General features: G+C 38.6%; 1 protein-coding gene across 4 annotated transcripts in view; it reads left to right on the top strand.

The window, feature by feature from the left end:
• The window catches only part of GRAMD4 (GRAM domain containing 4), a 75,872-nt gene extending 64,872 nt beyond the window's left edge, over positions 1-11,000 (top strand). For 3 of the 4 annotated variants that reach the window (XM_042815903.1, XM_042815904.1, XM_042815906.1), the window contains 6 exons: positions 624-778; positions 4,396-4,543; positions 4,984-5,077; positions 6,135-6,219; positions 7,885-7,953; positions 8,691-11,000. In XM_042815903.1, the coding sequence (XP_042671837.1) occupies positions 624-778; positions 4,396-4,543; positions 4,984-5,077; positions 6,135-6,219; positions 7,885-7,953; positions 8,691-8,792 (653 nt within the window). In that variant the 3' untranslated portion in view covers positions 8,793-11,000. Of the gene's footprint in view, positions 1-623; positions 779-4,395; positions 4,544-4,983; positions 5,078-6,134; positions 6,220-7,864; positions 7,954-8,690 lie in introns of all 4 variants that reach the window. The other variant, XM_042815905.1, reaches the window with a different exon arrangement.
• Positions 11,001-13,214: the final 2,214 nt, after the last annotated feature.

A 13,214-nucleotide genomic window follows, 5' to 3' on the forward strand; every position in this document is an offset into this window, starting at 1 on the left:
TTAAACCCTGTTAACCTAAACATATATATGGATTTGCTTGATACAGCTATTGAATTATAAGTGTGAGGTATTATTTTATTGCTCTGACTCTTAGGAGATCTGAATTTCATTCACTGAAGTCTTAAGAGAGTATTTCAAGCCCTTTTTAATCTGTCAGAGTGCACGAGGGTACCTTCTGTCACAGAAGGTAAGGTAAGACATGCTGTACTGCAAGATAGAGGTTAATGCAGTACGTGAGAGCCCTCTGTTGCCGTATAAATTTTTGCAAGTAACTGTAGAGCTTAGTGCTCTGACATGTTTTCTATTCTGGAAGTATATTATGTTTTCAAGATGTTTTTGGTAATAAACTTTGTATGTTTGAATTATTTCAATGTTCTTCTACATAGTAAGAAACTTTGTGTTTGTAAAAACCTGGGAAGGGGAGAGATCTGTGGGTGAGGAAGGGGAAAAAGGTTTTGCTGCCATTGTAAGAAGACTCAAGTAGCACCAAGGACTGGTTTAGCACTGTGAATGAGGAGACTTAAATAATTTGGTTTCCTTCATGAACTTGTTCAAACATGGTCAAAACTGTGATTTTCTCAGTGCCTTTACGAATGCATACCATAGTGATTTATTTTTTTCAGGACTCTATGCTGGAATCAAGTTTTTCCTTATTGATTTCATCTTCAAACGATGCCCCAGACTAAGAGCTAAGTATGATACTCCTTATATCATCTGGACAAGTCTCCCAACAGATCCTCAACTCAAAGAAAGATCTAATGCTACAGTGTCGAGACGAGTAAGGATAATAAATCATTTTGTACCTCTGTCCCCAACATCTTAAAATCAGATACCTTTCTCCCTTCCACTTTTCCCCAGTGGCTAGAGCACAATTAAGAGGAAGATCAATTTAAACTTAACAATTATTATTAGTTCAATTTTTATAATTATGTTGAAGATTCATCGTGTTTTCATATTGACTTCGTTTCTTGTAAGAAATTAATCCAGTATCAAAGTGTGCGTATATGCACACAAGAATAATGGCAATCACATGAAGCTAAATACACAAAAATAATGCCATCCATATTCATTCCTATTACTATTTCTGTAACATACATTCTGTGTGATTTTTTTTTTTTATAGTCAAAATTCAGTCTTGTGTTGCCTTTCTCTGTTCTCAGATATTTTTTAGTGGAGATTCGGCTGCTTGCGTGAAGAACAGGAAGAAAAGAGTAAATACATAGCTTGCTAATGGGATACATGTTAATGGAATTAGTAGCTTAGAGACATAGATATTATGTCTAAAAGTTATTTGTATTAGACAACCTTTTAGCATAGTGATGATAAATGATTTTTCACCATGTTGGTACTCTTCACAGTAGATTTTTCTTTTGTTAAAGTCTCATAGGCCGTAGTCTAATCCCATCTTAGTGTTGGCTTAATGCCTCTTACTACAGAAATTGCATCATGGGGTTTCTGAGTATTCTCATAAAGTTCCTGGCTAAAATGTGGAACACTTAGCAGTAACTCAGGCTGGGCATGCAATTGGGGAGCAACAGGGGTAAACTGTAACCTGTGGTTAACCTGTCAGGAAGAAGTCTGGGGCCTGGGGGAAGTTGAATAGAAGGTGGCAAAATGATAAGTGCAACATAAGCTGAGTTTTTCGGAAGAAAGTAGAAGAGAGAGAAAATCTGACTGAAATTGAATCTTCTGTTTGTATCTTCTGTCTGATGAGAGAAATGATCAAGAGGTTAGGCAGGGCTGTAGATTCTGTCATCTGTAGCTGCTGTTTCTGTTGCTTGCAAAAGATGGATTTAAAACTTCTTGTATCCCTAGAGCTTACAAGTTATCATTCACTTGCTCTGAAGATTGTGTAATCTACCTTAGGGATAGAAAGGCTCTAAGGAGCTGAATCTGAATCCATAAACTTAAAGAATAACTGTCCTTTCTGCTTCTCCTTTATGGCTTAAGTTTTGACAAGTTGACCAGGCTTTTGAGACTGACTTCATAGAGTTGGTTTTTCATCTTGGAAATTAATTGTGGGACAGCATTATTTTCCTCAAAATGTCTTCAAAAGCATTAACTTGATCTCAGTAATTTCATTAATTTTAGACAAACTTTCTCACCCCTTGGGAGATTTCTGGGAAAATTGTAGAATAAAAATAGTTGTGGTTTTTCTTTTCTTCTTTTTTTTTTTTTTCATACAAAAGAGAAAGCACAAAAGCATATATTACATTATATGTGCATTTGCCTTGGCTTTTTATCCTTAAATGGTGTACAAGACACAGTAAACTTAGACACCTTGCAATATTCATCAACTGTACCACCCTGGCCCCATGTCCTCAGAGAATAGTCTTGATAACAGTATCTGATGGGTACAGGTTGTATGTCAAAAGCTGATGACAGATCAAGTGGAACCAACAAGGAATACTGCTTGCCTGCTTCCAGACTGTTGATGACAATTCTAGCCAGGCAGGATTCCACCAGTATTACAAATCTAACACCTTCCAGTTATATTTAAGCTTACCAAAATTCTTTTAGTAAAGGACCCTTCATTGTCTCATTGCCTCATAGCCTGAGAGGTTATACTTAAACGAGCTGGTTGCTTTAAGGGTAGTGGAAACATGTGCCTCTTTTAGGGAGGATGCAAGGAAAGGGCAGTATGGCATTGAAGCCCGGCCACTTTTTTTTTCTCCGTGTAATGGTTAGGTAGGAAGCTGTGCAGCACAGAGCAGGGATAATCTTTATTTCAGAGCAAAAATCATTAGGTCTCTTTTCCTGACCTTTTGTATGTCTCGGACCATGGAGCTTCACCTGGTTACGCACGTGTAGAGCCAAATAACTTGTCAAAGGGTGCCTTCCAGAATCTCATCTGGTCTTTATTCACAAAGAAAGAATTCCTTGGTTGCAGGGGCTTTATCATTGCTAAGGGCACAGCAGAAAGGCAGTAACTGAAGCAATAGTACAATTATTGTCAAACATTTGCTTTCAATCTCAACTTTCTTTATTCTTTTCCCCTGAGGCATCGTTGTATTACGGTTACCCTAAAAGCTGGATGGTAAATACACTCTGTTGTGCATAACTGTTTTGTCAAGTCTGATTTTATAGTCGGTGAATGCAATGCACACTTTTCATTTGCTTTTGTTAAGCTAAATCCTGTGAAGTGTTGAGTGCTGCCAACTGAAACTCAGAAAGCAGCTGAGGCTAGTCAGCTTCCCATGGCATTGGGCTGCTGCAGGAGAAGGGCTTAGTCCCAGGCTTGCACGCTGTCACTTTGCCAGTTGTTTAACTGCATGTCTGCAGTAGGACTAAGAATGGAGCTGTTCCTGCTTTTGTGACAAAAGCCAGCCTTTAGAATTGTGTGGTACACTAGCAAGATGAACAAAGCAAATGGAGGGAAGCTTTTGGAAATTAGCTGCCTGCTGTCGTTCCAGAAGCAAGGCTGTTTTATTAGGGCTACAGTGGTTCAGGAGCCCTGCTGAAAAGAAGATTTTACTGAAGTAATTCAACTTTAAGAACGCCGTGCTACTTCCCAGCCACCCCACCCCCTTCCCAAGGATACTGACTGCCATTCTGGTTTTATTTCACATGTCAACGCTCAAAATTCAGTGCAACTTCAAAGGAAAGCAAAGATCAATGACTCTAACACAACCTGAATAAATTGAACTGGTGTGCTCTAACCACTGCTAACTCTCATTTTTAATTGCATTTGTCGTGTGTAGTCTTTTGGTGTGTGAGCAAGATCTTGCAGCTTCACTCAGTTCATGTTTTATTCTATCTAATATGCTGTTACATAGACTTCACTTTTTTCTTTTGTCACTGTCACATTTGTGTTGTTTGTTTCTTTTCCTGCTAGCTGTCAGGGCATGAAAAGGTATGGATCGTAGCGTGGAAAACTCCCCTTCAATTTCAGCATTTGTATTCCTAATGAGCTTCTGCAGTTTCGTGTGACTTTTTTGTTTGCTTTTTTTTTTCTTTATAACCTTAGTTTGTGCAAAAATATCCTGGCCTGTCTCTTGAAGACAAACTAAATAGTGAAATTATGTTAACTTATAATTAGTCCGAGTAGCGCAGTTAATTTGGAATTGTGTGCAGTGGCCTAGCTGTATCTAATCAGATATAGCCTTTTACTGTAAAGAAATGATATTTTAAGACAGGAATATCTAGCACCATGTACTTTCATTTCTGTAGAGGCTGCCCTTCAAAGTGTAGCACTTTGCAAGGCTGTCTGCAGGTAGAAACTCGCAGCCTTGTGATATAGAAGTAGTATGGTGCAGCAGCAGCAACTTCGTTGAAGTAGTTAATGAAAATTGTTGTCCTGCCTTTCCTTGAGGAAGAATAGCTAGCCAGGCTTTTGAGAGCGCAGTTCCAAAATGTTGCTGTTCAAATTTTGGAATATGTTTCTTGCTTTTTCAGCTTCAAACAGCAGCATCCAGAAGTTACGTGGGCTCAAGTGCCCCAACTGGAATAAACAAAGATGAAGACACGAGTCGCTTCCATAGCACTAAGAGGGGGAATTTCCATGAAGTTTTTAACCTGTCAGAAAATGAGCGTCCTTTGGCAGGTATTGCAACATTAGTGGAATACATTCTGAAAAGCCAAAGATAGCTTAAAGCTGAATTCTCCCTCTGTGTAATGTGTAAATAGAAGTTTTTGATTTAAAATACCTGCTTTAAATTACGATGAATAGTGGTGGTCTCTTTCATTCTATGTCTTTACAATTGTTTGCAGGAATCAACAGCAGGTCATGTCTTTTGTTGTAGTGCAAATGTTAAAGTAAATAATTGTGTTTATGGGTTGGACCTTTGTTCTTAACTTAAAAAAAAATAGATCAGTGTTAAAACAGTTGTTATGATGCCTAGAAACACCCTCTCTAGGTTTTGCTATGCAAACACTTCTTGTTTTCAGTATCTAAAGGTGAATTTTCAGTTCTGCCCTTTTATAAGGGAATTGCTGTTTCTCTCTTTCCCGAAGTGAGATTTCTTCCTGTGATTTTTTGTTTAGTGTGTGAAAATGGCTGGCGTTGTTGCTTGATCAATAGAGATAGGAAGATGCCTACAGACTACATCAGAAATGGAATTCTTTACGTCACGGAAAAGTGAGTCATTAAAATTGACACATTTCTTAGGAGGAAAATGCAGCAGACATTAAAAAAAAAGAATCTGAAAGTGATCCTTTGACAATATTTTGAAACAACACTCTTCTTATAAGTGGATATAAAGTGCCTTTTCATGGTGCTTTAAAACCTCAAAGCATGATAGGAGAGCGAGATCAAAATCTGGGGTGTAGTAAAGCTTAACAAGCCTGGTTTTGTCTTGGGAAGGCTTGTGTGGGAATGGAGAGCAGCTCTATAGCCAGTTGTTAGTAGCTGCAATCCTTGATAAGGATAACATACACTCTCTATGTGTGTATGTCAAAAAAAAAAAAGAAACCTAACAGCTGATGTATTTTGGGAGCTGTGATTAACGGTTATGTGACAATTATTCTTAAGTTTCATTTTTAAAGAATGCTTCCTTGAAGCAATGTGCAACCAAGCCAGCAAACCAAAGAAACTCAAGCCTTGATTTCAAAACTAGTAATTGATTTTTTGTGTTGCTGTTTTTTTTGTTCTTGTTTTTAGTTTTTACTTCCTTTTTCTTCCTCCCCTGTGCTGAAATGAGTGTCACTACCGTTTGGCTCTTGCACTGAAATTCCTTTGGAGTGTAATGAATGGAAGGAAAGCTAATCCATATGCAGTGTCACCCAGTGATGGAGAGTGTTTGGAATCTGTAGCGTTTAAAAATTTGAGCTTTTGTCTGCATCACAATAACATGAAATTAACACAGTAATTTTCCATTAGGTCCTTTTTTAGGGGAGGGTAAAAGACTTACAAGCTTTTTGAGATACAATATTTCAACTGTTTAAGTCTTTACTTGCTTCCTGTATTTTTAAAGTGCTTGTTGGGTTTCCCCATAAGTGCAGTAATATAAAAACAATGTTTTTTTGGTCTGTACTTGCTGTGTGTTCCTGGCTTTCCGACGTGTTAGCCAGTTGCTAGCATTTCATGAATGTTTGTTCTGAATCGAAAGTTGTAACTGAATTAATTGAATTCAAATCAATTGAATTTTGTTTTAGAATACTGTGTCAAAATGAGCATTTTCTTTTCTTGTCTTCAGTTACTTGTGCTTTGAAAGTTCCAAATCAGGCTCATCTAAAAGAAATAAAGTTATAAAGCTAACGGATATAACAGATATTCAGAAGGTATGTCTTTTTTGTGTTGCACATAGAGAAAAAAGTTGATTTTCTGTTCTGTTAGTTATGTCTTGATTTTCTGCTTATGGTGATTTGGGATTTTGGGGGAGGAGGGGAAGATGACATTGATCGTTTATGTAACTGAGACCGTTCTTTGAGCAGGAATATTTGTTCAGTTGTTTAGAGTAACCACATGCAAACTCACTGGGAGCGTACATGTTTACATTCTCTCTTAGATTCCTGAATTATTTTTGAATTAAAATTATGTTGTTTCTCCTGTATTGACTGGATCTGCTTAGGCTTTAAGAAGATTTTTTTGTTAGCAAGAATTGTGTGACCTTAATTTAAATTAGAGGGTTGATGTCAGAATATCCACCATCTTAAATGTAGATGCCTTGGAGGAAAGAGGGATTACTGACAGTGAAGAAGGATAAAGCATTAGAGTAGCATTACTGAATTGGACTGGAATTTTGTCTAGATGGAATCCATACTAAGAGAGTGAAAAGTGGATGGTTAGAAGCCTGGCAAGTACAGTGTAATCTTCTGGTTGAGCCTGCTGTCACCAGTGGCTGCATTCTGTGCCTAGCATCACGCTGTATGATGTTTAGTATCACTTCTTGTTACCTCTTTTAAATTGTCTCTCTCTTAAATACAGGCACCCCTACTTTTTGCTATATCCTGTGGCCACGAGAGCCACAAATTATAACACACAGAGAAAGAAGTCAGTCTGGTGTCTGTAGTTTGGGTACCTCTAGATTTGCAAATGAATTCTTTCCATTCACATCGCATGTCTATTTAGGCAGATGACTCGAGCTCAGCTCGAACTTCTCATTGAAATTAATAATTCATACTGATGTATTTTAAACACCATACTTGAAGCAGCACTGGCTTATTTAGTTGGTCTTTACTGCCATGGAAGTCCTTTTGTATCAGTGTAGCTTCTTGATGAAGATGAGACAGAGATTGTGCAGCCAAGCATAAAAGCACAGTGGGCCTTGTTTTATTTGTGGGTGGGTGAAAACAGGGCAGGCTCAGGCTCCTTCTATATTTAGGATATTCTCTAGCTCAGCCAGCAGTATTTCTGCATAGCCTTGCAGACTTTCTTTAAAAAGCCCAACTGTACATATTCTGTTGATCTACTTAATTTTGAAAATTAGGTTTTTTTTGTCTATTTCCTGCTGCTTTAAACTATCAGTGAATATTATTAATTCTAGGGAAACCCTTAAACTCTAGGCACTTGCACACCTCTTCTGCCTGCTTAAATTTATGCACGTGTATATATATGTAAACAATATATATGAGCACACAGGCACACTGAGGTACTGCAGAAGAGCAGGGTGCACGCCTGATCAGTGACCACTGATATCCCTTAGTGTGAAGCTGCTGACTGGACCCTGGCAGGGGAAGCTGTGGCAGCTCCCAGTAGCAGTGCTGGGCTGGGGACCATTGGGGTGGGCAGGTAGCACAACATGGGGCAGGTGCTTGCTGCGTGGGCAGAGCTGTGCTGGTTTATTTCGGGGCCAGCAAGAAGTGTCTGGCCTGTGCTGATTTTAACACAGGCCTGTTAGTTGTGGCTGGAAGGGTCTACCTCTGATGAGCTGCATAACCTCCTCAGCACTTCTTACAATTGTTCGGTACATCTAAGATACCTTAGGTCTGTGCTTGCTCTTCCAGTATAAAGTGCTCTCTGTTCTCCCGGGATCAGGGATGGGTATTGCCGTATCAACACCATCTACACAAAAAGTAAGTAGCTGGCTCTGCCTGTGTTGTCTGTTTGCCTTCATGCCCTTTTTGACATCTTTCTCTGGCAAGCGATAGCAAAAAGGGTTTTTCTTTTTCCTCTTGCTAGTGTTTTGCTTCTTTCTCTAATTCGCTTGTACATAATTCAGCATGTTTCTTTCAGAATTTTAATGAATTAAACATTCAACCTGTTTTACTGCATCTGACTACTTTACTGTAACACTTCAGACAGATTTGCTTCATCCTTGCAGCTCCTTTCTTTCATTACCTCAATTGACTGCTCTCTCAGCATCCTTTGAGAGCGTAAGGGGTGATAGGCAGTGCAACAGTCAGAGAATAAAAGTCGATGGCTTGACAGTATCTTTGGGTGAGGAATGATCTGCTGTATGGCATGTTTTGGGGTGGGTTTAGTTTTCCTGTTCAAACCTTATTGTACTAAACAGTTAAGTATCATCAGGAAAACTTCATGCACTTCATGAGCGAGTTAAAATGCCCTCGGTTGCCTGTTCTCTGTGCTTTATGCTGTGGTTGTTTTATAAAGACAAGATGGAGATGGAGACACATTGGAAACTTGGGCATATATCCAAGGATTTAGTAGAGAAAAGGATTCTTGCTCTTTATTAATGTACTTTGAGTACAGTCCTGCTCCTAATGATATGGCCAGAACCATAAAGTACCTAAAGGAAGAGTTTTCTTATTCCAGACTGACGTGATCTTTTCTTTCTTTCCCTGTCATTTAGCCTTTGGTGTTTGGTGCTATGGTACACAGAGATGAAGCTTTTGAGACGATTTTCAACCAGTATGTGAAAATAACCTCTGCATCATCGAACAGTGAGAGCTAGTATCTGATCTTAGAAAACATAAAGGAAACTTTCTTATTTTGCAATTTGGTAGTGAAAAAAAAATAATGAACATCCTCATCTATTTTGCAATAATTTTTCTTGTCTGGTGGTTTATATTCTATCTGTTACATAAATCAAGTGTATTTTATATATGCCTTCATGTTTGTTTTTAAGGTTTTTGTAAAAAAAAAAAAATTGTAAAAAACCCACAAAAAAAAAAAACACCAACAACAAAATGAAGCAAAACGGTGGAAGTGCTATCATCACTATTAGCCTTGTACATTAAGCACTTTTAATGTTTATTTACTGATATGAGCAGCTCAAAAGACACTAGAAGAAGTGACTGAGTAATGGTCTGAAACAGACTGATCCCTTTTAACTGTGCTTATATCACTGGGGATACGTTGGACCCGTTATCTCAGTTATTTTTTCCCCAAGATGTGAGAACGACAACTGCAATATCCTGAAGTCTGTTTCTTCAGCTTTAAGTTTTAAATTGGGTTCTATATTAAAACTGGTGGCCAACACCAAGGAAGTATTATCATCTTAGTATTTCCATATTTGTAACTGCACTTAACATAACTCCTCCTTGCTAAATCTTGCATCGAAGAAGGTTGTTTACCAGTTGGGTCAGTTTTTTCTGCTTACAGAGATTTAAATTGTTTGTACAGTGAATTGGAGGAAAACATTTCTAGCTATATCTTCCTTTCCTGATTAACCAAAGCAAGAGGAAGGAAGGCAGGCAGATACTTTTTATAAAAGAGGGCATCAAAACGTTGTTCCTAAAATGTTAGGCATCATATATTTGTATTTCTGTAGATAGTTGTCATAGAAGGGCTCAACTGTTGTACATGTTGTATGTACAAGGTGTTTGTATGTTATTGCATAAAAGACTTGTGGGCTTTTTGTGTTGGGGAGCTGGGAGTGGTTAAACTAACCTGCAACAGGCTGGTTTTTAATTTGGCTTTTCTCTGGAGTTACCTTATAATAACACTATGAGACAGCGACTGAAAGCACTATTTCCTTCTCACAACATCATTTGAGGGGCATTGCAATGTCACTGTGTTTCCACTTGTGAAATTAAATTTCAGTAACAGTTAAACCCAATTGCCAGGTAAAACAGGAAGGCTGTGCTCCTTCTCTAAACTCTCTCAGGCCTTTCTGGCAGCAAAGCACATATTGATCTTCAACTTTAAACAGAAAGCTTTTTTATTCTATACAATAGCACCCATCTGAGAGGTTTAGAATTCTATTTGCATTTTTCCTGAAGCACAGTAGGAGTTACACTGAGCCTTCCAGTTTGTCTGTTCCTTCTCTGTGTCTTTTGAGTTGAGTAGTGCGATGTCTCCAGGTGTTATATGGAGGACCCCAGAAAAGTAATGGGAATGCAAATTCTTATATAAAAAATAGGACTTAGTTTCACAGATTTTTTTTTAACAGGGATTTTTCTTTCTTTATATGGGGAAACAGATAGAATGAAGGAGTGGCAGAGCCAAACACCAAAGGATCTTTAACACTTAGCACAGTTTTTACTTAAAGTAACTAAATGCAGCAGTACTGAAGGAGGCAGTTAAACTGTACGAAACTATTTCAGTCTGGCTGTGAAGAGGTATGATGCAAAGAAGTGCACCTGATATGAAGAAATACTGTTGAATACTGTGATTTGGTTGGGTGTTGTGAAGTAAAACACTGACTGTGGTAAAGCACCATGCCCTGGATGGAACTGTGAACAGGAGCAGGAGAGAATCCATAAGGGCTGGGATGTCATTTTGGAGATCTCTTGACCTTTGCAACCACGAAAAGGGTGCATTTCTAGTGCTGCCCATGTGTGTACATCAGGACCTGAAACCTTAACACGTAAGTGAGGCTGGGTGGGCTTTCCTTTTTGCCACCATCTAACATGGGTGTAGCTTGGCAGTTCATGGTTTCTTCGCTTGACATACCCAGGTTTTATGTTTAAATTCCTTGAACTTAATTTTCTTCTTCAGACCTGCTTCAAAATCAATTAATCTTTTTGCAATTGTTTTGTATTATCATCTGATTTTCCTTCCTAGAAGCTTCCCTGAGTAGTGAGTGTGGCTAATAGGCATTAAAATCGCTTAATGTTATACAGATCTTAACCAAATTCATCCATTTTGTCTTAAGGAAGAAATCCCTTGGGTATGTTTAAAGCTATTGGTTTTTGGGTTTTTTTTTTTTTTTTTTTTTTGAAGAAACAGAAAACTATATTTTTTACAAAGAGCCTGCTCTTTTTCTTATTTTTGTATCATTTTTTCAAGTGTAATTTATACCTTCACTGATCATAACAGCAGTTTCAGTAGGAAATCAGCTGACTGACACTTGTTACTTCCCCCACACCCCCATCACTGATTGACCCTGGCTTATGGGGCTGTCCTGGATTCTGGTTCCTGAAGGAGCTGTAGGTCCTGTGCTTGTGGTGCCAGGGTGGTTCACTATACCTAGGCTTCAGAGCAGGAGAAAAGAGGTCATGATCCTTTCTCCCAGCCTGAAATGCCTTGTGTACAATATACTGTTAATTTTATTTTCTTTCTGGACAAAGAAATTAAAAACTTTTTACAAAATCTGATGTGTTGGCATTCAGAATCAATGCACGCTTTAACAGTGTGAATTTGAAAATGAGCAATTCCTTGAGCAGTAAACCTAGGGCAAACTGCAATGCAACACCAGTTCATTCGAACGTGTAGAAACCAGACTGGATTTTTTTGGGGGGAGCTGTAATATAACAGACAGACGTCTATGTACATATTTTGCAAAGCTCACTTTACATTAGGTTGTCCAGGTTCCTGCTGTGTAGCTGCTCTGTGCGTTACAGAACATCACTGCTGCTCCAAGGTGCCCTCAGTGTGTTTACTGACGAGTCCTGTGCTCGTTCCTCTGCTGCATCCCCGGGTGCTCGGAGGGCAGCAGGGGTGGGACAGTGAGGAAGTGTATACTTGATTTGTACAATTACACTCAAGTTAACCTTCAATTCCAATTGACCTACGTAACTTTGCAGTGTAACCTGCTTTGCTTCATTAGCAGGCTGGGTAGTACCACTTAATGTAGAGTGTTACTTTCTAATGGCAGAAAGTGATGTTCTTGTCATTCTGTTTGCTGTTAATATTTGCAGTTCTGTTGATGTATGCGGTTCGCTGCTGTTGGATTTAACTTCTTTTAATAGAAGTGCATTGGTTAGTTTGAGTCCCTTTTAAAGGAAGAAAAAAAGGGAGATGAAAACTGACTACTTCAGTTTCTTATTGGTGACCATTTAAATTCAGAAGGAAAAAAAAAAGCTGAAATATGAAATCATGCCTTTCCGTACACTGTAGCTTTTGTGAGGCAAGATTGAATGAAACAAGCTGTTTCTAAGTAGCAGCATCAAACGGGAAGCCAGCAGCAAAACCCCACTGTTGTTCCTGCAGACAAAGAAGAACAAGATTTCACCCAATCTTGAAGAGATGACAGGATGTACTTTTTTTTTTTGGCTACTTAAACTTGTATGAAGAACACTGGTAGTTTTTATTGAATTCTGTACATTTTGGCAGATGTTTAATTTCTACTACTAATCATTGAAATATAATGGATGTTAAAATTTTTATGTCTGAAGTTTGAGTCTATATTTTGAAGTTGTAAATAACTCATTATCAGTGTAACTTTTGTTTGACAAAAGACTTATACTGTATGAAAAATTGAGATAATGAAATGATTTGCCCTGTACATTTTTTAAGGAAATGTTGTTTGTTTAAAAAGTCTTGTATAAATTATAATTTTTATTTAAATAAACATACAAATGCTTTGTGCTAACCCTTTTTACAAACTCCAGTAGTTGGTACAGCGAATTCGACAGCAGATTTCTTGCAGCAGAGCGCAATACTGCCTTTTGGCATTTTCACAGCAGACTCAAGCACTTTGCTGGGTAAGTATGTGGTTTCTGGTGCTCACTGCTTTTGAAGCTCAAGAACTGTGCTTTTTTCTGAAGTGATCCTGCTGGTGCATTGGAGAGCACGGCTGTGGTTTTGGCTCCTGTGCTGTTGAGCACCTGTCCCTTTGTAATCATGTAGTTAAATCCAGGGATGGAGAAGCAGCAGGTGAATCTGAGGTGCTCCCACTGAAGGAGAGCAGGGGTAAAACAAGACTCAGTAAAAGCTCTTAGACAAAGTAATAGCTGCAGACCGTGCTACAGGTAGGCACAGAGGTAAGAACGGGAGCCTTTCTGCCTCAGAGGTATGTGGGAGGTGTGCTTAGAAAGCTTGTATAGCTGACTGAGGGCTGTTCTTTGTCTTTCAGTACCTGTGGTCGTTTCAGGTCTTCTGTCTCACAGACTTAGATGTAGTCAGTTGCTGTGCCTTTGGCCGCGCTTCTGTGAAATCTGTAACCCCACTGGGGATTAATGGTGGGGCTTCTTTGTCCGTGGTGTCTGTC

The sequence above is a fragment of the Centrocercus urophasianus genome, unplaced genomic scaffold (genome assembly GCF_019232065.1).
Source record: "Centrocercus urophasianus isolate 14NV4802_14NV808 unplaced genomic scaffold, USGS_Curo_1.0 seq_15, whole genome shotgun sequence".
NCBI lineage: Eukaryota > Metazoa > Chordata > Aves > Galliformes > Phasianidae > Centrocercus > Centrocercus urophasianus.